At 45.1% G+C, this 26,299-nt stretch overlaps 1 protein-coding gene across 1 annotated transcript in view; it reads left to right on the top strand.

Moving 5' to 3' along the window:
• RAB22A (RAB22A, member RAS oncogene family) overlaps positions 1–17,612 on the top strand; it is a 54,897-nt gene extending 37,285 nt beyond the window's left edge. Inside the window, exons 4-7 of the mRNA XM_032387561.1 lie at positions 5,233–5,304; positions 5,392–5,498; positions 6,158–6,267; positions 10,543–17,612. Of these exons, the coding sequence (XP_032243452.1) occupies positions 5,233–5,304; positions 5,392–5,498; positions 6,158–6,267; positions 10,543–10,640 (387 nt within the window). The 3' untranslated portion in view covers positions 10,641–17,612. The remainder of the gene's footprint in view (positions 1–5,232; positions 5,305–5,391; positions 5,499–6,157; positions 6,268–10,542) is intronic.
• The last annotated feature ends 8,687 nt before the right edge of the window (positions 17,613–26,299 follow it).

Genomic DNA, 26,299 nt, shown 5'->3' with positions numbered 1-26,299 from the left:
AGAGACTGCAAAGGGCATTAGGGTGGGTGAGGCTCATGGTTTTACAGCTTCTCCCCAGGGGGTGTGCGCTCGTCCGTGCCACACAGCGTAGCTGGGACTCAGGCAGAAAGCCCCAGTGTTTAGCTTATGGTATTGAAGGGCAGAGTTTGATGCCGCTAGAGCAGCTGGGGGGAAGGGGACAAATCCCAGAAAAGATGGATCCAACAAGGAAGGGAGCTCCCAAATCTGCTTATAAATTCCCTTCGGGCCTTCGCTTGACTCCCCGCTGCAGGTGCACAGGGGAGACAGGAACCTAACAGAACAGGAGCTGGGGTGTCAGTGACACTGAGCAGAGAGACAGCTGGGGCTTCCCCCGCAACTTCAGAAGGGCCAGGCCTTATGGGGAGAGACCACGGCCCAGAACGACAGGCAGGCCCAGCCTCACCATGCGTAAAACCAATCTCAGGGTGATTGTCCAGGTTTTAACACTTCAGAGAAGATCATAGAAGCTGGACAGTTTACATACACTCGCAGACTTCAAGGAAAAGTAGTCTTACCAACTTAAGTACAGGTGGGGACCCTCACACAGAATGGAAACTGATCAAACAAATGGAAATGCTAAAGCTGAAGACCCTGATACCTACGATGGAAAGTACCCTAGATGACTGGCAAAACAAATTAGCCAATCAGAAATACAGAGAGTGGGAAATGTGAACAGTCTCAGCACCATGGGGACAGATCCCAGCAACCTGAGGTGTGTAACTAGAGACCCAGAAGTTGTGAAGAAACAGGGGAAACAATAAAAAGATACTTCGAGGGGCGCCTGGGTGGCTCAGTCGTTAAGCGTCTGCCTTCAGCTCAGGTCATGATCCCAGGGTCCTGGGATCAAGCCCCGCATCGGGGTCCCTGCTCCGCAGGAAGTCTGCTTCTCCCTCTCCTGCTCCCCCTGCTTGTAGTTCCCTCTCTCGTGTCTCTCTCTGTCAAATAAATAAAATCTTTAAAATAAATAAATAAATAAGATACTTCAAGAAAATTTCCTAAATGTGGTAAAACATATCAATTCACAAATCCAAGAAGTTCTAACAAACCTGTAAGTACAAAGGAAACCACACAGACCGCTGAAAACCGGAGCGGAAGAAGAAAACCGTGACAGCAGCAGAGATAACGGGCCCATGCTGCGCAGGGGACAGCAGTGCACGCAGTCCCCAGGCCCAAAGATAGTGGGACACAAGCCTCTTGAAAGTGCTTCAAAGCAGAAAGATGTCAATCTGCCAAAATTGGCTTTCAAACATGAAGTCCAAGGAATGACCTTTTCAAAAGAACAAAAGGTGAGAGGATTCGGCAGCAGCCCCAGAAAGTTTTTCAGGCTGAAGGGAAGCACCACCGGGCGGTCACTCATATCCATAGGAAGAATAAGAACTGCTAGAGGTGGTAAATAGGAAAATCTGTCTTTTTTTCTTCTTATTTAGTGGCTATTAATGTAAAAATTATAACACTGAATTACATGGCTTCCAGTGTATGTAGACTTTAAATATTTGACAGCACAGAGGACAGTGGGGGGAGAATTAGGCTCTTGCAACATTGTAATATTTTATGTGAGCTGGTACATTTTAAATTCTAAGTAGTCTGTGAGAAAAAACATGTTGTAGTTGTAAGAGCAACCACTTAAAAAAGAAGATATAGCTAAAAAGCTAATGAGCAAATTAATATATTAAAATTGAATACTAAAAAATAGTTGATGCAAAAGAGGGGAGGAAAGGAAAAACAGATTTTTTTTTTTTTAATGGAGCAAATATAAAACAAACAGCAAAATGTTTGACCTTATAACCAGCACATAGTTGAGCCTGGTTTTTGATCCAGTCTGACAACCTCTGCCTGTTAAGTGGAATGTTCAATTCCTTTACATTTAATTACTTCCTCATATTAGAGGATTACCTTCACTATTAAAACATAGCTTGAAAATAAGGGAATGGAAAAGGATATCCTATGCAAACCATAAGCAAATGGAAATTATTCCAGTTACATCATTATCAACAAATATCAGTAAGGTAAGGTAGACTTGAAGACAAGAGTGATTATGAGGACTAAAGAAGGGGCATGATAAGACGGGCCTTAAGGAACTTTCTGTACTGATAGAAATATTTTACATATTGGTAGGATGTTTACATGGATGTACATACACATTAGTCATTTTATCAAAACTTAATTAACCAACTGAGCCACCCAGGTGCTGCAAGATCTTTTATCTAACGTAAGATCTTTGCATTTCTCTACATGAATTTTACCTTACAAATTTAAATGCTAAAGAAAAACAGAAACCCAACAACCCTGTAAAGGATGTTGCCAGTATAATACATCAAAATGAAAGCTAAAAATTATATATCTGATAAGGGGTTAATACCCAAAATAAATAAAGAACTTATACAACTCAGTACCCAAAAAGCAACAACAACAAATAATCTGATTTTTAAATGGGCAGAGGAACTGAATAGACATTTTTCCAAAGAAGACATACAGATGGTTAACACACACATGGAAAGATCCTCAACATCACCAATCACTAGGAAAACACAAATCAAAACCACGAAGATATATCACCTCACACCTGTCAGAATGTCAAGTATCAAAAAGTCAAAGAGGGGCGCCTGGGTGGCTCAGTCAGTTAGGCATCTGACTCTTGATCTCAGCTCAGGGCTTGATCTCAGGGTCATGAGTTCAAGATCTGCCTTGGGGGGGCGCCTGGGTGGCTCAGTCGTTAAGCGTCTGCCTTCGGCTCAGGTCATGATCCCAGGGTCCTGGAACCGCGCCCCGCATCGGGCTCCCTGCTCCGCGGGAAGCCTGCTTCTCCCTCTCCCACTCCCCCTGCTTGTGTTCCCTCTCTCGCTGTGTCTCTCTCTGTCAAATAAATAAATAAAATCTTAAAAAAAAAAAAAAAAAAAGACCTGCCTTGGGCTCCACCCTGGGTGTGGAGCCTACTTAAAAAAAAAAAAAACGACAAGAAGCAAGAAGTGTTAGCGAGGATGCAGAGAAAAAGGAACCCTCTTGCACTGTTGGTGGGAATGTAAATTGGTGCCCCTACTGTGGAAAACAGTATGGAAGTTCCTCAAGAAATGAAAAATAGAACTACCATATGATCTAGTAATTCCACTGCTGGGTATTTACCCAGAGAAAATGAAACACTAATTCAAAAAGATAGATGCACCCTTGTTTATTGCAGCATTATTTACAATAGCCAAGAATATGGAAGCAGCCCAAGTGTCCATTGAACAATGAATGGATAAACAGGTGTGCTGTGTGTGTGTGTATATATATATAAAATGGAGTATTTCTCAGCCATAAAAAAAAAATCTTGCCATCTGCAACAGCGTGGATGGAGCTAGAGGGTATGATGCTAAGTGAAGTAAGTCAGAGAAAGACAAATACCATATGATTTCACTCGTATGTGGAATCAAAAAAACAAACAAGCTATGGGTCTACATAGCTACAGAGAACAAAGTGGTGGTTGCTGGAAGGAAGGGGTTGAGGAGGTGGGCAAAATGGGTGAAGGGGAGTGGGGGGCACAGGCTCCCGGTATGGAATGAATCAGTCACGAGGGTGAAAGGTGCAGCACAAGAAATATAGTCAATGGTATTGTAATTGTGATGAATGGGGACAGATTGGTAGCTCTACTTACTGAGAGCACAGCACAGCGTATAGACGTGTCCATACACAGTGTTGTACGCTTGAAACTAACGTCACATTCTGTATCCACTGTATGCACGAAGGAATGAACGAAGTGAAGGAAGGGAAGTGAAAGGAAAAGCTAATACCGTCACCAATTGTGCTCTTTGCATGCTCCTGCTAACCCTCAGCCCATGAAAGTCAGTCCAGAGTCTTCTCCATCTAATAATGTTTCTTATTCTGTAGTGCTTTCTTGCTTTTACAGGCCTTAGTTTTGTTATTTTCTCTCTCCAACTTATTTTATTGGAAGTTACCTAGCTTTCACCCCAGTGGCAGAGATTTTTCTCACAAATAGTAGTAGGAAAGCTTCATGATGCCAGATCTGGTCTGGCATTTAGTTTCACATCACCTCATATTTAAACAGTTCTTATTTATTCACCAATTCTTGCTTACCTACAGTGTGCCAGGCATCAGGCTCCAGAGATAAAATGGTATATACTGAGCAGACATGCTCTCTTCCCTCCTCGAATTTACAGTCATAATTTCACTTTCTTTTGCAAAATTCAAAATAACTTAAAAGTTTAGAAGCCAAAGGTTAAGCTCATTGGATAAGAAGTTGCAGAATCTGTAACTCCATATGTAAATTGTACAGTACACCAGATGCTCACCTCTGACGACAGTTCCTACCCGTACTTGGGGGTCAGCCACCGGAACAGAGAAGCAGGATGAGAGTACAGGGGTATCACATCAGCCATAGGCATCAGGTTTCAAAGGCAGGGTCTAAGACAAAGATCTAGTTGGTACATTTCTTATCTGCAAGCATGGGCATCACATTCACTGAGCAGGTTGCTCAGGATCAGCGTCGACTGGGTAAAGAGCCTCACATTTTCCACTTTCCATCTCACGCTCATCAGGAGAGGTGACCTGTTGACTGAGCCCTGCGGTTATCCCTCTGCCTCCCCTTCCCATCCCTTCCCTCCCTGTCACCAGGTAGGGGTGGGGGGTGGCGGGTGGGAAGGGGCCATGTGCACAGAGTGAAATGCATATAAATGAAATGAGAGTTGTACCCGCATTTGGGAATTGCCACGTGTGCGGATATCAAACAAGCGAGTTACAGACTCATCCAAGTAGCGAATGTAAATGTGTACTCATTTCTGTAGTACAATCAGCATTTAGATTACAGGCTTATCTTTACGGCACCCAAATGCAGCCACTTCTCCAGAGAACTATTTACAGCATTATTTTTATCTTCTGGGTAGTTTGGGAAGCCAAAGTTTAAAGGACTATTGAACAAATGAGTTTGGGAATTACAACATTGAGTTCAATTAAAAAGCCTTTTTAGCTGAAACAATTGTTTATAGCACCATATTTAATTTCTATAAAACTGTATTGTAAACTATTTTCTGAGAGATGGAGTTACGTGAAAAGTTTCTTGCCCTTGGTAATTGCCGCTTCCTCTGCTCTGTGGCGCCGGGCTTGGGCTTAAGACAAAGATTACCTTTTGTGCAGGGCCACTGGGCCTAAAAGTCTGGTGAGAAACATCTTTAACCCGCTTTCCCAATTGTGTTGTTTCTTCTTTGCCCTTCTCTGCAGTTTCGTGCCTTAGCGCCGATGTACTATCGAGGGTCGGCTGCGGCCATCATTGTTTACGACATCACAAAAGAAGTAAGCCTTTACATTTGCCATAGACTGTTTTGAAAGCTCTCTCTCGGCTGCTTCAGCCTCCAGTCGCTTTCGTGTTCTGTGTTCCAGGAGACGTTCTCAACACTGAAGAACTGGGTGAAAGAGCTCCGGCAGCACGGCCCGCCCAATATCGTCGTTGCTATTGCCGGGAATAAGTGTGATCTGATCGACGTCAGGTGCGTTACGAGACCAGGAGATGACAGTGCTGATTATGTGTTCCCTTTGTCCCTGAGCAATATCCAGTATAAGAATCTTGCTTTTATTTTATCTCTGACATTGAAAAATTCCTTTTTGTTTAGTTGAAGTCCTGAAGTTTCAAACAAAAACTAAGAGTTCAGACCTTTGGGGCTGATTAGATGAAAGAAAGAGAGAGAGGCACAGGTGTGTGATTTATGTAAACATTGGTTACATCACACTTGACATTATCTGAGATGAGTGTAGCCCCCCAGGTCCCATGACATCGGGTGCTTGAATGGGGAAAACATACCTACTTTAAGGGAAACACATTCACTGGCAATTTCTCTGGACTACTTCCATGATTCCCAAAGCAAGGACTTGACTTTGGCGGGAAAAGCAACCCTTGCCGTTCTGTGATCGTTCCATCAGACGGATGCATCGTTAGTAGTGCTGAGTTCAGTTTTGTGCTGTGTAACCACAGCAGTGGTATGATTGGGAAGACCACATGTCAGGGCTTGGTCACTGGCCGTTCATGACATCCTTTGTCATCACTAATCTGGTTAATTACTGGGTAGGTGGGTAGGGTAGGGTAATTACTGGGTAGGTAGGGTAAGCTCTTGACGGGTAGAATTTCTGATTTGCCATTGTTGCCTTCCAGAGAAGTCATGGAGAGAGATGCTAAGGACTATGCCGACTCCATCCATGCGATTTTTGTGGAGACCAGCGCGAAAAATGCGATAAACATAAATGAACTGTTTATAGAAATTAGTGAGTATCTCTGTGCCCTATGGGTTTTCTCTTTGCAAAGCGCCTTAATACAGAGTTACACGGCTGGGGAGAATTCCCTCCGCACATCGAGTGGTCTGGTCTCCGCCATTGTTCTCAGTGGAACGAGGTGGGAGAACGTAGGAGTGGCGGCCAGGTCTCAAATCATGTTCTAATTGCTGGGGAGCTGCTGCCTCCCTTCTCGAAGAGTGTTGCTACCGAGTAAACAGTGCACAGGGCCTGGAAGCTGCCACCTCTCCCTCGGTCTCTCTTTAAATGTGTTTCAGTTAGTCATCCAGAGTCATCGAAAACGAACAGGTCGGTAAAAGGAAATGAAATGCAGGTGTGATTCCACTGTAAGAAAACCCTCAAAAATGAAATACCAGGCGAGCAGAAAGTAAGGCCTCTTTTTCCACCCTTCCCCCTTCCCTTTCCAGAAGTGTTAACATGATGCCGCTAGATGGAAGGAGGCTGCAGCATCCCTTTGGGATCCTCTACAGATTGTATCTGTGTTTATTCATTTCATTCAAATTCATCAAAATATTTATTGAGAACGGCTCCAGGCCCAAGGGAGACCATGGCAAGCAAGACGGGCGCAGCCCCTGTCTCCTGAAGCACACATTCTACTGCGGCGGCCGGGCAGTGACACAGACACCATTGAGATCCCTTCGGATGATGCGCAGCGATGGGGAGAACATAATGTGGGATGGGGTGAAGGAGTGTCTGTAGGTGGTCCGTGAGGGCCTCTCGGAGCAGGTGACGTTGGAGCTGAGGTTGGGCAGAGCAGGCTCTGCGAGATCTGGGATTCACGTTACCGTGTCAGACTTCCAGGTGGAGAACAGGAGAAGGCAGACAGGGCACAGTGAACTTCCTGGGTGAGGTCAGAGGGGACCGAGGCTGGAAGCGCACTTGGCCATCGTGTAGAGGAGGGAGTGCAAAACCCAGCGCCCCACAAGGCCAGGCAGGGATGGGCTACCAGCACTGGGACATGGGAGCGGCAGAAAGCCCGTATGACCCCAACAGCTGGCACATGTGGGCCCTGCTCCAGCAGGTGGGGTCACACTGGAATGGAGGCTCCTGGTTGCCCAGTTAATTACTGGGGTTATTTTTATCTTTTTTGATGACTTTAGTTAGTTCAGAGATCTGGATTTTATGTAATGTGTCGTGCTGTTTAGATTTGGCCGTTCAGATATTTTCAAAGCGCTGTGCAGGCCTACCAAGCCCATCTGGGGCCCTATGGGGCCACTGGCCTGTGGGCCCGCAGCCTCTCGTCCAGTCCCTTCCCTTCAGTGTTTGAAGTCATGATGTCTGTTGTGTTCCTCAACTATAAAGAACAGTCACCCAGATGCATGTTTGAAAGGCAGCCTGAGGCCAATCGGGAATTTTTTAGTTCAAGCTAAAACATCTAAGTGCATGGTGTTGTGAGTGTGCCAAAATTATCGGGTTTTTTTAAGTGTTCTTTACTCCAGCGGTATTAAAAACAGGAAGGTAGTGAGTTATGCCAACAATGAAAATTCTTATATAAAACTAGCATGTACATACTCATTTTAACTGTGAAAAATAAAATAAATACATGTTCACAAAGATTAGAAAAATTTAGAGAGATGTAAATTGAGTTTATTGTTTACTGGGTGTTGTAAAATTGCATTAGCACAGTGCCTGGCATGCTAACTTTTTATTGAAGTGTAATATACGTACAGAAGGGTGCTTAGCACTATAAAACAGAAGGAATTTCCACAAACTGAGTTTATTCCTACAGTCGGCACTCAGATCGAGCCCCCAGAAGCGTCCCCCATGCCGTTCCAATTCCTCCCTATCCCCCCGCCCCCAAGGAAGCACAGTCCTGACTGCTAGCTCTTCAGATTTGTTTTGCCTGTTTTTATACTTTATATTTTCTAAAAAACATACTGTCTATCCTCTTCTCTGTCTGGCTTCTTTAGCTCGACATTACATTTGTTAGATTCATCCATATCATTCCATGACTCATCCTCATTACTGTAGTGTGTGTGTAGCGGGGAAGAATATCCACCGTGTCGTTCTCCATCCTGTTGATGGGCATGTGCGTAGTTGCTTGCAATTCGGACCTGTGGTAAATAGTACTTCTGTGAGCACTCACTTCATATCCGGTGTGCACACTTTGCGGACACATATTTCTCAGGTCTGTTTATACCCAGGAGAAGATGGGTGTGCAGGTGTTCGGGAGGAGGTCTTCAAAGTGGTTAAACCAGCAGGCACTCACACCAGTGGTATATGGAACCCCAGTCACTCTGAGTCTGCTGTGTGTGTCTTGATCTGCATTTATGATCGACAGTTAATGAAGTTGAGCCCCTTTCTGGATATTTATTTATTTTTATGTGAAAATATCTGGATATCCTCTTTTGTGAACTTTTGCCTATTTTCCTGTTGGGCTACCTGCCTTTTTCTTAATTATGTTTATAGTTTATTTTGGATATGAGTCCCATCATTGATTATGTATTGGAAAGATCTGCTCTGTGGCTTGACCTCCATTTGTGAATCAACTGTTTCATAGAGCTGGGATTTTTAATCTTGATATAATCCAAATTATCCTTATTTCCCCTTACGGTTAGCACTTTTAGGTTCTAGTTTAAGAGGTCATGGTCTATTCCCAGGTTATAAAGATGTTCTCCTCTGCTTTCTTCTAAGACTGTTTCAGAGATGGCATGTAATACCAGCTGGATTTCCATGATCCATTTATTAGAAATATGTAACAACAAGAAGCTTCAGTAAAGCTTTTAAATAAATTTGCAATTTATTCACAGCAGTATCTACAGGCATTTGAAAAGTAGTTATAGGACATTCTGGGGGACACTTTGAAGTGTAGACACCATGCTGTGTACTACCCTCCTGGCTTTCCAGGCTGCCCAACATGCTAGAGGCTCCAGGCTTGGTGACCAAGGACCTAAGAATTGGCAGCCTTGTTAGTGCCACAAGATGCATGTGTCTCTTCATTCCATGCTTTCAAAATCCCTCCGTGCCCGGTACTGTGCTAAATAGATACCAGAAACAAAGATGGAGAAAAAAGAACCTTTTACCTCGAAGAGCTTAGGGTCTAATTCAAGGGACATAGCTCTGTAGGCAAGTAAGTAATGTGCTTCTGGCTCCTGGCTGATTTTAGTGTGGGAGGTATTGGAGAGAGCTAAGAAGTGGGAGGGCATCTGGAAGGCCTTTGTGCATGGACACAGCCCTTGCGTTAGGGGCTGGGTAGGTGGATGGTGATTTAAGGTTTCTCCTGAAATTGACATTATGCTTCACGGAGCAGTAAAGGGAAACCTCTTCATTCTCATGCATTGTTGGTAGGAGAATAAAGTGGCACAGCCTCTTCAGAGAGCAATTTGGCAGCATCTGTCAAAATTTAAATTGCACGTCCTTCTTGCATTTGTGCTAGATAGACACTGGGAATATGGTGTGTGTGTCAGATAAATACCCAGGAGTAGAATAGCGTGACCCAGTTCTTCCACTCCTGTTAATTTATCTTACACATTGGTTCACAGAGATATTTTTTACATTGTTGTTAATACCATCACAGTGTTGGAAACAAACTAAATACCCATCAACAGGGGGATGGATAAATAAATCACAGTACACCCATGCGGTGCAGTAACACAGAGCTATTAGAAATAGTGCTGCAGGGGACCGCCCCCAGAGCGTCTCCAGTGGAAGCGGCAAGGTGGACAACAGTGCCCCTGTCTGCTCCTCCCAGGGCTTGAGGAGGGGGCCAGGTACACGTGTGTGTGTGTCCTGTAGGCCTCTCTGCACACCTGTCTCTGGATGGTGGCTCTGCCCCGAGGCCGAGGGACAGCATGTTCGGATGGAATTACCAAAGTGCATATATTCCCTACTCAGAATGTTTTGTTGGCATGTAATTTCTTTTTATTTAAAAACATTTTTACTAAATGCAATGTGGTATTCTTGTTCAGACCCTTGAACAGAAATAGGACATGAGTAGAAAAACTGACGTCGTCTGCACAAAGTCTGGACCTTAGTTAGTGATGGGCCAGTGCCCAGTTCTTCATGTCCACAAATGTCCCATGGGAGTTAAGATGCGGCCATGCCCTGGGTGAGGGCTAGGTAGCAGCTCTCTACGTTATCTTTGCAACTTTTCTATAAATCGAAAATGATTCCCAGATTGAAAATTTGTTCAACTCTTTTTATTTTAGTGAAACCCGTCAAATTGCATCTGCACAATTGTTGCATCTGCGAATGAACAGATTTGGAAAGTTAAAGTTCCTTCCCTTCCCTCCTCTCCTCTCCGTCTAGGTCGAAGAATTCCGTCCGCTGACGCCAGCCCGCCGTCTGGCGGCAAGGGCTTCAAGCTCCGGAGACAGCCTTCCGAGCCGCAGCGGAGCTGCTGTTGACCGAGCCTCGGCCTCCCAGACTCGATGATGAAGTAGGTGGTCCAGAAAGTTAACAGGAGGGCTGGGGTCCCTGCCGGCAGGTTTCGCCTCGCCGGTTTGGGTCTTCATGCAAAAAGGACTCAGAGAGGTTGGCCAGTTCCGCTTCCTCTTTGGAGGCTGCGGCAGTAACATTTCCGCCTGCGGACCGCCGTCGTGTCACGAGTCTGGTGTGCAGAGGGACTGCATCGTCGGCTTTTGACCTTGCTGAAAAGGAACATGTAATTGTGCGGATGGTAGGATTAAATTGTTGAGTAGTTTTGTAATCAAGATTTTATGTAACATTTGTAAAGGGAAAATTAGCACTTTCATGGTTCTTGAGGAAGAAAAGACCTTGCCGAGATTGTAATTTCCTTGGTTTCCCGTTACCACTGTTAGAGGGAATCGTATCATTTAAAATGTGGTAGGTGATCGTAAGTGGAGGGATGGCAATCATTATTGGGAGCTAAACTGGGTTATTTATAGGACTGATGGAAATGACTCCGTCCCCACCATCTCTAAAGCACTTTAGCCCATGATAACATACAGTAAATTAATAACGGTAACAACAGATGCATAGCTCACCCGAGGTTTGCATTCCAGCCTCGTCCTGTATGTGTCACAAAACACATCATTGGCACCTTTTTAAATAAGCTCTCATGATCAAGATGGTGGCGGTAGAGAAGCTGCGTGGAATAAATTGAATTGCATATGTTTGAACTGACTAGCAGTGGTTTAAAAAAGAGGAAGAAGAGAGAGAGTAAAGAAAGTGGTGTAAATTCTGTCAATTTTTTATTTAACCCAGATATTTTGGTGGGGAAAACAGTTATCTGTTGCTTAGCATATGTAAAGTTGTAGTCTATATTTATGAGACCATTGCTTAAAGATTATAAATTATGTAAATACATGAATAAATTCTATGTTTCACCCAACACTCCATTTAATCTCGCAGCCAGTGTCTTGGTGTGCCCACCCACCTCTCAGCCTGTCCGTGGGGGGCTCTGCCGCACGTTCCTATTGGGTGAGAGCACAGAGCACTTGGCTTACAGTCTTTGAAGAGGTCTCTGCCTCTCCTTCCACCCACCCCTCCCTTCCACATCCCATCTGGAAATCATAATAAAGACATATGCCACTTGGACAACCTGACTAGCCCTTCCTAGCCTGGGGGTAAAAGATTACACTCCAAGTTCAAGTCATTTCACCTGGTCTTGGTAATAAGTTTCTTTTAGCATTTACAGCGACCTCAGACAAGTGTTTCAAGCAAGCTTTCCTTGTTAACAATTCAGCTTATCTTTCCGTTTCCTTTATCCCCCTGCCTCTGTTAGTGGTTAACACTCTTTCCCTCAGGGAGCCTAATGAGGTTTTTAATATAATCTAAAAATAAAGCACTGAAGTGAAGTTGGTGACAATTTGCTCCTGGTCTAATTTGGCACCCTTCCAACCTGAGTATTGTAAGGGAAGCAAATTTACAAGATTAAATAGGAAATGAAACAGCTTGAATTTCAAACTAAATTGTGTTTTCAGAGCTATCCTTAAACTGAACAGTTGAAACTTTTAAAAATAATTGTTATTTCCCTGTGCCCCCCACTTGATATGGGTAGATTTTAATGGGAAAATTATAACCCAGATTAAGTAAAAAGCGATTCCCTTTTCCCTGGTGTATATCTTAAGCATTTGAAATTATTTATTCTCTTGCTGAAATCATATGGAAGGACTGTAGTTAGGGAAAATTCTAACGTTTTGTTTAAAATACATGCGGACTCGATACCCTCCTAGCAGCTTGCTCCCTTCCCACCATGAAATGAGCAAGCTGTAGGAAAAAACACATGATTCTAAGGGTGGGCTCTTGACACCTGAAGAGGGTTGAATTTCCTTTCCTATCCATGCAGATGAGGGCATCTGGCCTCGGCCGTGGTGTGTCCCTAACACTCCCACTGCTGGGCCTCCATCTCCACGACAGCGAACAAAATGAAAACAAAGGGTGCTTGACTCACTACCAAGAGGCGGTGCACGGGTGGCCCTTTCTGTCTTACTTCACCAAAAGATGACGCACATCTGTGACCTTCACAGTCTTCCCACCAAACCTGTCAGCCTGTCGATGATTCCCTGGGGTCTGGGTGCCCAGGGAAGGCCACTTGTTTCCGTGCCTCTCTGACTGGCAAGGCGTCGGCCTGCCTCTCATCCTGTCCCCACTGTCACTGCATTTAGCCCAAAACAGGGCCGACTCTTCAGGCCCTCCTTGGCTGTTCTTTCTTCATGACTTCTCACGCTCCTCCCCGTTTGTAGAGAGGGCTTCTGTTTAGTTCTGGCCACATGTTTTAGTCCCAGAATGAATGACGGGTGGGTGGCTCGTGCAGCATCGCTGTCTTCCTGAGTTCTGGGGCCTCTTCTCTTCTGCCCTCCTTTTCATCAGACTGTCTCAGGAATCCACAAGACCCTGCTTCTCATGTAGCGCCTTCTTAACCACTAGCAGCAGCACCTTGTCATCTTGGATCTTTGTGATCCATACCCCATGAAAACGGGGAAATGTTTCCATTTGTTTTGTTCGCTTGTGTGATGCAGAGGTGGAGATTAAAGGCGGAAGCAGTGTTTTATTTTGAACATGCTTTGTATTAATAACCTGACCAAGCAATGATCTAATACACATTTCATATATTCTCAGTTATTTCTTATGGGAAAAAGCCAGATTTCAAAGGAATTGAGACACAGCCCATCTATAAAAATCTTCTTTTTGGTTCCCTTCTGACAAAGGGCCATTTTAAAAAACTTTGGGGACTGAAAAAAGAGAAAAATCATTAATTAGCTGCAAGTGTGTATTGATTCCTCTCAGAGAAATTGAAATGAGCTCTTTGCAGGTGCCCAGTCCTAGGAACCATCAGTCTCCAGAAATCTCCTTTCACACAAGTGTTTTTCCGATTCTGTGATAACTAATTAACCATCATTTGGTGATTAAAAGAACATAAAGTAAGAGTATGATTAAGTGTCCTTCATTTTAAACTCTCTTTAAGAAGTGATTAGGGAGAAGTACCTATTGCAAGCCCTTCTGGTTCCAAATGAAACCTCCATCACCTGCTTTTCAGCCATAGGCAGGGTAAGCGCTACGCAGAGCGGCGGTGAGAGTTGGTTCCTTTAAAATAACACACGTCCTTCTTGCCCATTTATGATTCTGGTTGACGCGGACGCCTCCCGTATCCGAAGGTTAGCGCCTTTTGTATTAGAGGCTTGACCTCCTCCCTGGAGTGGGCTGGTGCCCTTCTCGAGGCGATCATTTTTCATTATTTTTTAAGTATATAAAAAGGGAAGGAAGACCACACGTAATTTTAGAATTTCTCTTTAAGTCTTGTATTTTTTTTTTTTTTCTCAAGAAGGAAAACAGGTCTAGGAGACCTTCTAAATTAAACTCTGGGAGATAGAGTAATGAAAATGTCCTTTAGAGAACCGCTCCATGGCTTTCCTGGAGATGTCAAACCAGACTCTGGCTACCTTCTCGGCAGTGTGTTAAAATGGACAGGTTTGACTCAGATTACACTGCACTAATTGGCATGTCCGCCTCGGGGCTTGAAAAGACATTTGTTCACCATTAGATGCCTCTTTTCTCTTCTGTGGGTGAGTTGCAAAAGAGGTTATATAAATTCTTACAAGCATTTTTTCCTACTCATTTTTTTCAGAACACACTGAGAACATGATTCATGGCCCTGCGGTTGTATAAGATACAGGTGCAAAGAATATTATATACAGCAGATGAGCCCCCCACACACACACATTCAGATATCTTTGCAAGAACCTGTCTGTAGAAGTAATGAGGGAATCCTTCCCTTCTGAGGAAGAGCTACCGAGAGCCCCTTAACTCTGATACCTACCAGGTATCTGCTTCAGAACATTGGGGGGATGACAGCCCACACACTCAGGCTGGCTCTCTTCTCTAAGCTCAGTAGTCTGTAAATGTTCTTCCTGGCTCTATAAGGAAAGTTAATGATCACGATAAGCTAGATGGTGTGAACTCGTGGAAACATCTTCCTCATTTAAATTTGTTGGAAAGGGACTGGCAGCATGACTTCTGTTTACTGTTTGACTTCAAGAGAGTCTACCTCTTAACAGTTAAAGTATTTTAAAAAAGGAAGAAGTGGAATGTACTTTTATGGATCAAGCTATCACTATATACCTGCCTTCAATTAGCTTGGTGCATGAAAAGCTCAACAATGATTCAAGGTGATGTTTAGGAGACTTACCTTAACTCCTACAGCACGATCATAAAAAAAAACAGTCCAAGTAACAGATCTGTCCAGGAGATACACATTATAGGCACAGTTTTAGAAAAGGGAGGTCATGTGGAAATCCAGCCTAGGCGTGGAAGAAACGACCTCTGCCAATTTCTCTTGACAGCAGAGTTACTTGTCTTGACTTCCAGTAATAGAAATCCAGGCAATTTGATTATCGGATTTGCAAGAAACATTAATGGAATTCTGGGGCATTTGTCCTGTTTTATGTGCAAATGAAAGTCTAAAAAATATTAGAAGGGTATTACATTTTTCAGGAGCCTCCGCTTTTTCAATCTAAGAGAATGGTTAGAGAGACCTGGCGTGATGAAGTTGCATTAGACATAATGAAGAAAGTGAATAAATAAAACCAAGAATTCCCATATTTCTCGGTTTGTCCTTCAGGATGCTCTGAGTATATAGGAAAATGATTTACTTTCCAAATCTAGAAGGACTTCCAGTAGCATAGATCAACTTTAATTTGATGGTCTGCACCATCAGAAATAACTAATATCTGTGTTCTTTCCTTTTAGAGTATAATCAATTACAGATGCTAGAATATTTTTGCCTCAGAACAAAAGGATTCAGAAGTTTAATAAAAAAAAATTTTAAACCTTCCATCTTCTCTTACCACATTGAACATTTTAGATAGTAAGATGAGGATGTGCCCTCCATCGGTACTGGAATTAAAACCATGGAGTCTGAACAAATTTAAGAAAAAAATATTTCATTTATTGTTAGCTCATTTTCGAATCTGTATGGTGCCCAGTACCTCATCAAAACGCTTCGTAAATGAAGCAAACCAAATTCTGGATAGCTTCCCATGAACAGGAATTCAAGTGCCCAGAATTCAGCTAATAAATGGGAAACCCTAAGATAGTCATGATTTTTTGAAAAAGCCTTCTTTAATTGGTACTTTTAAACTGTAGATTCTTGATGTTCTCCTTAATCACGCCACAGAAACAAAACATGCTGGTTTTGATGCCACTTCTTGATTCGGGAACGTGTCCTCGTTTCTGGAAGCAGATTGTGTTGAATGCAGGACTGTGAAGGAAATCCCCTTTAATACAGCATATTGCACGGAAGGCTGGTAGTCTTTACTCAGAACTGAAATGGCCCGGGTGGCTCCCAGGACAGCGTAAGTCAGGTTGTGGAGAACGGAGCACGCGGCTCCTTGCCCACAGCGAGTCCAGAGCCGGCTCGGGCGCATTGTTCAGCACACAGCAGCGCGGGACTTCGCCTCGGGGCCTCAGTCTCACGTCATTTGTCCTTTATCAATTTTTTCATCAAATCTGTGCTTGAATAGTGAGTTTTACCCCCTGAAAAATGTTGAAAGCGAGGCTGAAGTGTGCATACCTCTGCTGACTTCGCATATGAGGTTATCACAGAGTTTATGGAACTTTTTCTGAATATGGGTCATGCACGTGATGTCAGAGTGACCGGTCGATTCAGCGCGGGCGGAGGGAATTGTGGGCAGCTGGCTAGTCAGAGCAACTGATTGGTGGCTCTATTTTTAAACCATTTGTTGTCTTGTGTAGACAGGGCTATATTGGCCTGGAAAAGATTTTTCTTTTTTTACTCTCATCCAGCTCAGTCTTTGCATCATTTCCACCTTATGAGTCATTCACATAATTGTCAATCATGCCTCTGACCTTCTTAAGAATTGATGTCTTGCCTTCTCTGTGATCGAAACAGACTCCTTGCCTTATTTCTCTTCTTCTCATTTTGCGGTGGGCTCTCCCTTAAAGACGCACGGCACCCGCCACTCCTCAGGGCACGCAGCATTGTTTCCCGGGCCACCTGCCACGGTGGCCGCAGCGGGCTCTGGCGAGTGCCGAGCGCCGTGGGGAGACGCAGAGGCTAAGTCTAGGTGAGGAACTCCCATCTTTCCAGAGAGGGAGCGGGCAGCACTAGCCGGCGGGGGCAACATGACTGAGGGACAAAACAGGCTTTCGAGTCGGTGACGAGATGGCTGAAGTGTCAGAACATTTCTTCGTCTGTCACAGAGCACCTGTTAACGTATGTAAAGATACATGTCTAAAGTCTTGAAGAGAAACAGCTGCGGAGATGAGCCTAGACTTTTAAAAATAAATAAATAAAAGCAAAGCTGTCGTACCAGCAACTCTTATTTCTCCTAAGAATGTCATGCCTTTTCAAGACCTGATGCAAGGAGTAAGATATTTGTGCCTTTTTATAATAGCACCTATTATGGGGAAGGAAGAAAAAAACCAAACCATTAACGTTGCTTGCAGGTTCGGCCGCTTTGTAGCCCTGTAAACAGCCCAAATGTGTAGCCACGCCTTCGCTGCATGACGCGTCGCTTCATCACCTGAGATGGAACATTGTAATGGGGATGGCCAAGCTCGCGTGGATGTCGAAGACTTTATTTTTGCAGTCTTTACCTTGGGCTGGACCTAAGTCTACATGTAAACCATATGATGTATGATGTCTGTATTGTTTGTAGATGCTGACGAAAGAAAACTAGATCTTTTGATTTTTTTGTTATAAGACTTTTCTTTTTATACTTAGGCTGGTAGTAGGTAGTTTGCAGACGGTGGTGGATTTGGCATACTTTTAAACTCTATCGTCTTAGCTTGACTATTCTACGATGAACTTTACAGAGTATAACATGCTAAATCACCACAAAATTTGTTGTATTGTAAGAAGGGTGTAAACATTTTGTTAATAAAATGCTATGTTTACAAATACATGTATTTGCCTTTCAGATGGTTTGGTTTCTCTTTGTGGTTCGTCACATGCTTTTCTCAGCCAAATATTCTGAAGTAACTTTAACGCTATTTTTGGGAAAACTGAAATGCCCAAACGTCGACAGCCACCGTGTATGGTGAGCAGCGAGGTGTTTTTGTCTCTGCTCCGGCCTCCCGGCTTCCTGCGTCTCCCTCTCCGAGTCCTTCCTTAGTTAAGGTGCGGGAGGGGGCTGGAGGCAGGCCAGGGGGGGGGGGGGGGGCCCTGCAGTGAACATAGGCCAAGTGAGGACCTGCATCCCGCCCTCTCCCCTGATCGGCGGGGTCTTGTCCAAGGTGCTGGCATTTCCATTCCAGTGTTGACTCGAACCCTGGAATCCCCCAGGGCCACTCACCACCTATAGGAGCACAGCTCCGCACACCTGTTTTCTCTTCGATGCTCCCCCTTACATGGAAGCACCGTGTCTGTACGCCGTGACTGTCCCGAGAGAGGGCAGACGGGACTAGAGATGGACAGACCTGGGGTGGAGTCCCATCTAGCCCCTTTCTAGGCTGTGTGGCCCTGGGGAAAGCTCCTAACTTCTCTGAGTTCCATTCCCTTCGTCTGCAAAACGGGGAGGTGTTACTTGGGGAAGATACCTACGTACCTGGCATTCAGCACAGCATTCACAGAGAGGAAGCACTTGTGTCTAATTTGTTTTCGAGAGAGAAAGAGAGCAGTGGGGGCGGGGGAAGAGACTCTCAGGCAGACTCCACGCTCAGCACGGAGCCCGACGCGGGGCTCGAGCTCAACCCTGAGGTCATGACCTGAGCCAAATTAAGAGTCAGATGCTTAACCGACGGCGCCACCCGGGCGCCCCTCACCTATAATTTGCTTTTACAAGCCATCTCCCTGATGATCTTTATCTGATTCACTTTAAAAAACTATTTGTCATTAGTTTGTTGTTTTTTACATTTCTTCTGAAGTATAACATGTATAGAAAATGCTATAAATACGGTGTACACCTCATTAAATTTTCAAAAAGGAGACATACCCTTGTAGCCACTCCTCAGATCACAAAAAGACATCATCCACAACCCAGAGGCCCACCCGGTGCCTCCTTCCAGTCCCTATCTTGTTTTCTAACGTCACAGGTCAGTTTTGCCTGGGTTTGAACTTGACATACACACCCTGTGGTTCAAGTCTGGCTTCTTGCATTCAACATGGCATGTAGTATTCACATTCGTTCTCAGCTGTACAAGATTCCGTTCGGTGAATCAAGTACCATTTATTTATCCATTCCCATTCCTGGGCACTGGATTTTTGCTGTTCTGAGCGTACCACCACAAACATTCTTACACTTGTCCTCGGTGTCCTGTGCAGGTTTCTGTTGGACATACACCTGCGGGTGGAAAGATTGGGTCATAAGAGATACATGTATTTATAGTTCGGCTTATCTTTCCTTTAGTAGATACAGTTTTCTAAAGTAGCATACTGATGTATCTCCCACCTGCTGTATGTGAGAATTCCAGTTGCCAGCATCTTTACCAACACTTGATAGAGTTTTCATTTTATTTTTTTTTAAGATTTTATTTATTTATTTGACAGAGAGAGAGACAGCAAGAGAGGAACACAAACGGGGAGAGGGAGAGGGAGAAGCAGGCTTCCCGCTGAGCAGGGAGCCCGATGTGGGGCTTGAACCCAGGACCCTGGGACCACGACCTGAGCCGAAGGCAGACATTTAGCAACCGAGCCGCCTAGGCGCCCCGATAGAGTCTTCATTTTAGCCATCTTGGTAGGTGTGTAGTGGGGTCTGACAGTGGAATTTGCATTTCCCTATTCAATATATGTTCTGTCGGGCTTTTTAACCGTTACTGGAAGGAAGTATATTTCCTAGCACATACCCTCCAGTATTACAGACGATACGTCCACCGACAGTGGGAGCTGCCTGAGGTGGACGATGGAGGAGGTCGATGCCGTGGGCGCAGAGCCACGGGCGCAGGGTCAACTCTCAGGTCCCCGCCTGGCTCTGTGATAAGATGGAGCAGGAAAGGCCCTATCCAAAGTTGAAAGGTGAACCAAAACCTGGGGAAGATGTTTGCTACGTATATAAAAGAATGGATTACTATCTTTGGTCTACTAAAGATGTGGATAGTGTCCACAAAACAGAAAGAACAACCCTCAAAAAGGGAAATGACCCACATTTAAAGACACACACACACACACCAGGTTCCGTACAAGAATTCCTGAGTCGACAAGAATAGCCCCGCAGCCTTGTTTATAACTGCCGGAGAAAGAACACAAAAGAAGCAAACTGTCACGTACAGATTAGTGGAGACTTGCCCAATATATAGTTGAATGAAAAAGAAAAGATAACATGAGTATGTATGTGGGATCTGACTCTGTTTCGATAAAACAAGTTACGCCCATGCACGTACCTTTACAAAGTATGTGCGAGCTTCTAAAATCCGGAAATCTGTCCTCCAAGCTGTTAGTCATTATCTCCGAGGAGAAAGGCTTGGATGACAAATGCCACCTTCCCCTCGCTTTGTGCTTTATATATACTTGCATCCTTTTTTACACTGTTTTACTGGGTGCATGTGTGGGTTTTTCCTTATTAAAAACAAACAGGGGCCCCTGCTGGCGCAGTCGGTAGACTCCGTGGCTCTTGATCTCAGGGTCCCGAGTTCAAGGCCCACGTTGGGTGGAGAGTTTACTTAATAAACAACAACGACAACAAAATTAAAAATAAAAATTCAGGAATTCCTGCACCCTAATCCCCTCTCAGATCCTTAATGGAAACTGGCTGAATAGATAAATGGAAGTGACATTCGTCTTTGTTTTCCTTTTTAGAACATGCCTTCCCTTCCAACCCTTGTGCACTGCTGGTGGGAATGCAGCCTCTCTGGAACACAGTATGGAGGGTCCTCAAGGGGTTAAAAGTAGAGCTACCCAAAGATCCAGCAGTTGCACTACTCAGTATTTACCCCAAACACAAAAATAACTAATTCGAAGAGATACATGTACCCTGATGTTTATTGCAGCATTATCCACAATAGCCAGATTATGGAAACAGCCCAAGTGTCCAACAATTGATAAATAGATAAGGAAGATGTGGGGTATATTTTTATATACAATGGAACATTACTCAGCCACAAAAAGAATGAAATCTTGCCATTTGCAACAACACAGATGGAGCTAGAGAGTATAACACTAGGTGAAATAAGTCAGAGAACGACAAATACCATATGATTTTACTCCTATGTGGAATTTAAGAAACAAAACAAATGAGCAAAGGGGGGGAAAAAAGACAGGAAAACCAAGAAACAGACTCTTAACTACAGAGAACACACTGATGGTTCCCAGAGGGGAGGTGGGTGGGGGGGGGCGGGGGAATAGGTGATGGGGATGAAGGAGCACACTTGTGATGAGCACTGGGTGATGTATGGAATTCCTGAATCTCTATACACCTGAAATTAACGCTGTGGGTTAACTAACTGGAATTTAAATAAGAATTTCAGAAAAAAAAACCCAAAAAACACACACCTCCCCTTCAATGTGGTCAGTAAAAACCTTAGAGCCACATTTGGAGCAAGTGGGTAGAACTTTACAGAACAAATTTTTTTATTTTGATATTTGATGTAAATCTTTTCAAGCTGCCCTAAATCCTCTTAAGAAAGAGGGGATATAAATAAATATATGTTAAGAAGAAGAATATTAGTCTATAGCCTGTCAAAATAGTACTGTTGGGGAAGCCAGTCTCATTTATGGATGCCAAGAAAAAGAGAATGACTCTATGCCAAAAAGGAAGAAACAAATTAGCACGCACCCGAAACAAACAGGGATGTTTTAAATGCATACACAAAACAAATTTGCTTTATTTTTCCACAAGCAACTGGCTGCCTGCCTTAGAGCATGTAAGAACCAAATCATGGACCGGGGTTTCTAAGCAACCTTAACGTTTATTGCAGACTTTTTTTTTTTCCATTAAAAGTTAAGAACTAGATTGCCTTTAAGATGGTAAATTATAAAATAAAATGCAAAGCCTTTTAATATTTTCAGTCGTTTGGCTTATGTTAATACTAGCCACAAACATGATTCTCTACTGAAAAACATCAGTGTTGTTTGGGAAGTCAGGCATCTCAGCTTTCTAGAATTTACCCCCCCAGAAGAATCAAATGATCACTTCCCTTTATACCCTCTGCAAGGGACCGCTGCTGGAGCTTACAGGAGAGAGGGAAGGAAAGAAGATTTGACAGCTAACACCTCGTCAGAATGAATCACCTTGTTAATTATGATTTTAACCTGACCTCTGGTCACTTCAGTTTTTTATCTTGAGCACATCCTTTCAGCAACTTCCGGGAAACAATGTAAGCCTGCAGAGATCACCTTTTTAAAGTTGACATAAGCACAAATACCACTGTTAAAGGAGTGGGAAACAAGACGAGGACCAGAATTCTCTTCATTAGTACTCAGTGGAGAATGTTACCTTCAGGTCTCTGTTAAAATAAAATATATGGAAAACATAATGAGGCTATTATGTCTCCATTTCATTAGAGAAGGCATTCTTAAGAAGAAAATTGTAGGGCTGTGAACATAAATGGGAGGTTAACGCACAGTCTTGGGGCACAGAAGTCACGCCCATGGTATACTATCATCAACGTTCCCAGTTCAATTCGTGGCTCCAGCAATGGGGTCGAGTGTCTTCCTTGCATATAAATGAGAACACATCATAGTTTGAGCAGATACTACGGCAGTGATGTGGGGGTTCTTTATCAACGGATTCAGACCTGCTGTCTGAATCAGTCAGTTATTACCGTCTGGTCCTCCAAATCATAAAATATCCCACCAAGCATGTTCTGCTTGAATTTATTTCTCTATTTCCTATTTCCAGCATGATAGCCTTAAGTTAAAGAAGTAGGATCCCTGTGGGTTTTCTTGCCCTGTTCTTAAATTACTTCTCCCAAAACAAATCATCTGAATGTAATAGGAGTTGGGAACATGGGTGGCCAAGTGGCAGTTTTAATAAATGGCCTGTTAATCTTGCAGGTGCTGAAGTTTTGAAGCCTCTTAGAGTCCGTGTAAGGAGATGATCATTGAGTAGATCAGATTACCTCCCTCCCCCACCAAAAAACAAAAACAAAAAACAAAAAAAAGAACAGCCACCTCGAACAGAAGAAGAAGAATCTCACCAGCTCTTTGGCATGAGTTGGATTAAATGATGTGCAGATTTCCGTGATCCAGAAATCTTGATGATGGCATTTCAAGAAGTAGAATAAAATTGCATTTACTTGGAAAATGGGCTCCGAGATGAATGACTCAGGGCTCATGTTTCAAAGAGGGCTCCAAGGCCAGCCAGAAGACACTTAGTATTTTGCTGACTCAGGCACTGTGCTGAAGCTTTGGCTGCCTCCTCTGTGAGTCGGAGTGTGATTTTATTTGTGAAATGATAACGATGCATCTTCACGCGGTGACTGTGAATAGTTAATGATGGCAAACAGTCAAGCTGTGGAAGCCAATATTACTGATCGCATCAATAATAAACATAGAAGTTTCATGACTAGCCCTAGCATCCAACTATCTGTTACCAAACCACACATTCAGTGCCTGCTTTTTTTTTTCCCACCATGAATCCATCAGCAACTTCTTTATTGTTTCTCTAATACAGCCTAAAACATAGAAAAATTCGTCTTTACTTTTCATAATGCTGTAGTTTAAAAAAATACACCCACACATGCCCATGAGTACACACACAAATGCAAAATGAAGAAAATACAAGTGACTTCAATTGCAAAGTAAAATGAGAAAAAGACAAAAGATGGCTTGTGACCCCAGCTGCAGGAGAACAACACGGATCCGAGGGGGTCTGAGCGGGAGGAATCCGAGGCTGGGAGCCCGGAGCAAAGAGAAGATGGAAAGGGGCCCAGCAGCTGAAGAGGCGGGGCATCTGTAAATAGTGCCGTGGGCACCACAGCTGACACTTGTCACCCCCACCCCTCCCAGGGACCCGCTTCCGGAGGCTGACCCAGCACCGTTCAGTATCCAAATTAAAGGTTAAAACGCTAGCCACTGGAAAGCCCTACATCTCAGCACGGAGGAGTACATAAGTGAAAAATCGGGACTGCTATCATACACTGTGCATTATCACAGCACAAATACCTGAGGACCCCCACAGGGAATTCATCTGCTCAGAGGTTCTTTGGTGACACCTTTCCCATGGTGGGGGGGGGGGGTGCTAACAGAAGGTCTGCACTGCGGTGGTCCCTTTTCTAATTGCTACAGTTAAGAATCGGTTACTGTTACTTAGTAACATTTACAGATTGGGGGAGAGGGGAGATCTTCACAGAGTTACAAATGGATGATGAAGAACCAGTTTCGGAGGGGTTTTATTTTAAGTCATCTCCATGCCCAACGTGGTGCTGAAACTCACAAATCCCGAAATCGAGAGTCTCGTGCTCCACCCACTGAGCCAGCCAGGGGACCCAAAGAATGTGTTTGTAATGCCTTGTTTCCTGGATGAGGGGTGCGGGGGGGGGGGGGGGGGGGGGGGCTTTTCATATGTGATGAGCTCATTTCCTCACAAAGTACAAAAAGACATACAAACCTGCCCTGCAATGTCCTCAATCCCCGGGAACGGAGCAGCTCCCCAGCTCACACGCCCCACAAGCCTCCCAGGTGTCACACGGACCCGGGGAGCTCTCTGAAATGCGCCCCGTGTTAATAGCGAGTATCTTAGTGAGGGTTGACCATGTGCTAGCCTAGAACCTCACTTGTATTCGCTCGCTGGATTCCCCCCCAAACCTAGGAGGCAGAAACCATCTTTATTCCCCGCCTTCCAGACAGGGGACAGACACGGGGGGCGGCAGGGAGCAAGCAGCCCCCGGCACCCACAGCCGGGCTTGGTGCTCTCCCTCGGCCCGACACAGTCCCGCAGCACATCACACGAGGCCACCCGTGACCACCGTGGGTCAAGACAAGAAACAAGACCCGTCCGTGATCATCCTGAGCCCCAACAGAAGCAAGACCGTTGTCCAAACGCCCTAAGTCAGCCAAACATGCCCTCTCCCAGCGAATCCGAGTGACGGTCCTGGCTGTGGCTTTGCCAGTTGGCTGTAGGCCGGCTCTGGTCTGCCCGGCCCGGGCACCCACCCGATGGTAGGACCACCCGGTCCTGGCCGCAGCCAACCCAGGGCAAAGCCCCACTTCCTCCAACCTCCCCCCCATCACCTCCCCCAGGTGCAGGGCTGCTTCCCTCCTCCCTCCTTCAGTGGCAGGTGTGTCCCTGCGGGCTTTGGCTGGGGGACGTTGCCTACGGCTTAGTAACTTCTAGTGAACCACAGAGTTGCTGGCGCTGGGGGGGAACCAGCCTGCAGGGCTCTGGCACGTGGGAGGAGCAGGCCGTTCCCGGGGGGGAAGTGACGGGCCTTCCGCAGCCATCTGGATTCCATGGGAACCCCTCCGTGGCTTTACACGCTGGGATGCCCAGTTTTGTTTTTCCTCCACAAAGAAATGCAAAGTTGTAACAGTCCCTCGAGAATCCATAGCCCTAAGCATCCCTGGGAGTGGACACAGGAAAATGGAACCAGAGGAGCAAAACTTTAAACTCCTCCACCTCCATCCCTCCCTCTTCCTCCTTGTCCCTACCCCATTCCATCCTCTATCCCTCCCTCTTTCTCCCCTCCCTCTCCCTCCCTCCTTCTCCCACCCCCTCCCCCTCCATTCCTCTCTCTACCCCTATCCCTCTCTCTCTCTCCCCTCCCTCGTCCTCCCTCTCCTTCCCTCCTCCTCCCACCCCTCTCCCCCCTCTATCCCTCTCTATCTCTCTCTCCTCCCTCTCCCTCCCTCTCTCTCCCTCTCTCCCCTCCATTCCTCTCTCTACCTCTCTCCATCCCTCCCTCCTTCTCACTCTTTCCCCATCTCTTTCTCCCTCTCTTCCTTCTCCCTCTCTCTGTCTCCTTCTCTCTCTCCCTCCCTCCCCCCTTCCTCAGTTCCTCAGCTCCCAGCCCCTGAACGGCTCTGCTCCACCTCTCTGCTGGGGGTCCCCTCCTTCTCTGACGCTGCCGGCCAGGGGCGGCCCGGGGGTGGCCAGCGGGTCCGCAGGACGTGGGGGTGGGGGCCTTGACGCTGCAGTCCCAGAGCCAGCTGCGTTCTTACTCAGATCAGTGACCGCAGCAAAGCTTTCTAACGATGCCTTCCCTGTTGCCTATAGTAGGCAGAGAAAGATAAATGTCTACACCTATACCTACAGATTTTTTTTACATGCTCTTGTCATTTATCTAGGGTGGCTTGGGAGAGACAAACAGAGATGATGGGAAGAAGTGGAACACTCCCAGCGCTGGTCACTCTCTGGAGGGGCCACTGGAGACTCTGTCTTGCTTTGCTTTGTCTCCTGGCTGGACAGGGCAGGAGGGGTCCCCAGCACTCAGCCCCTGTGTTCCTCCATGAATGAAGGCCACACCGTGGGCAATCACTAGGGCTTGGGAAAAAAAGAGAGGTATGCAAATTTTACATACACACGAACACACAGACAACACACATGGATACATTTCCTGTTCCCCCAACCCCCAATACACTGGAAATAATCTGTGGGGACCCTATAAACCCTTCCCACAATAAGACCATGCTCACTCCCTGCCTCATCAAACATTTATCATGTAGCTCTTCTGCCTCACACTGCCTTGGGGGAACAATGAGGTAAATATG

The sequence above is a fragment of the Phoca vitulina genome, unplaced genomic scaffold, assembly GCF_004348235.1.
Source record: "Phoca vitulina isolate PV1807 unplaced genomic scaffold, GSC_HSeal_1.0 scaffold50, whole genome shotgun sequence".
Lineage (NCBI taxonomy): Eukaryota > Metazoa > Chordata > Mammalia > Carnivora > Phocidae > Phoca > Phoca vitulina.
Note: the sequence above shows the minus strand (reverse complement) of the source record. Positions and strands in the feature narration are given on the sequence as shown.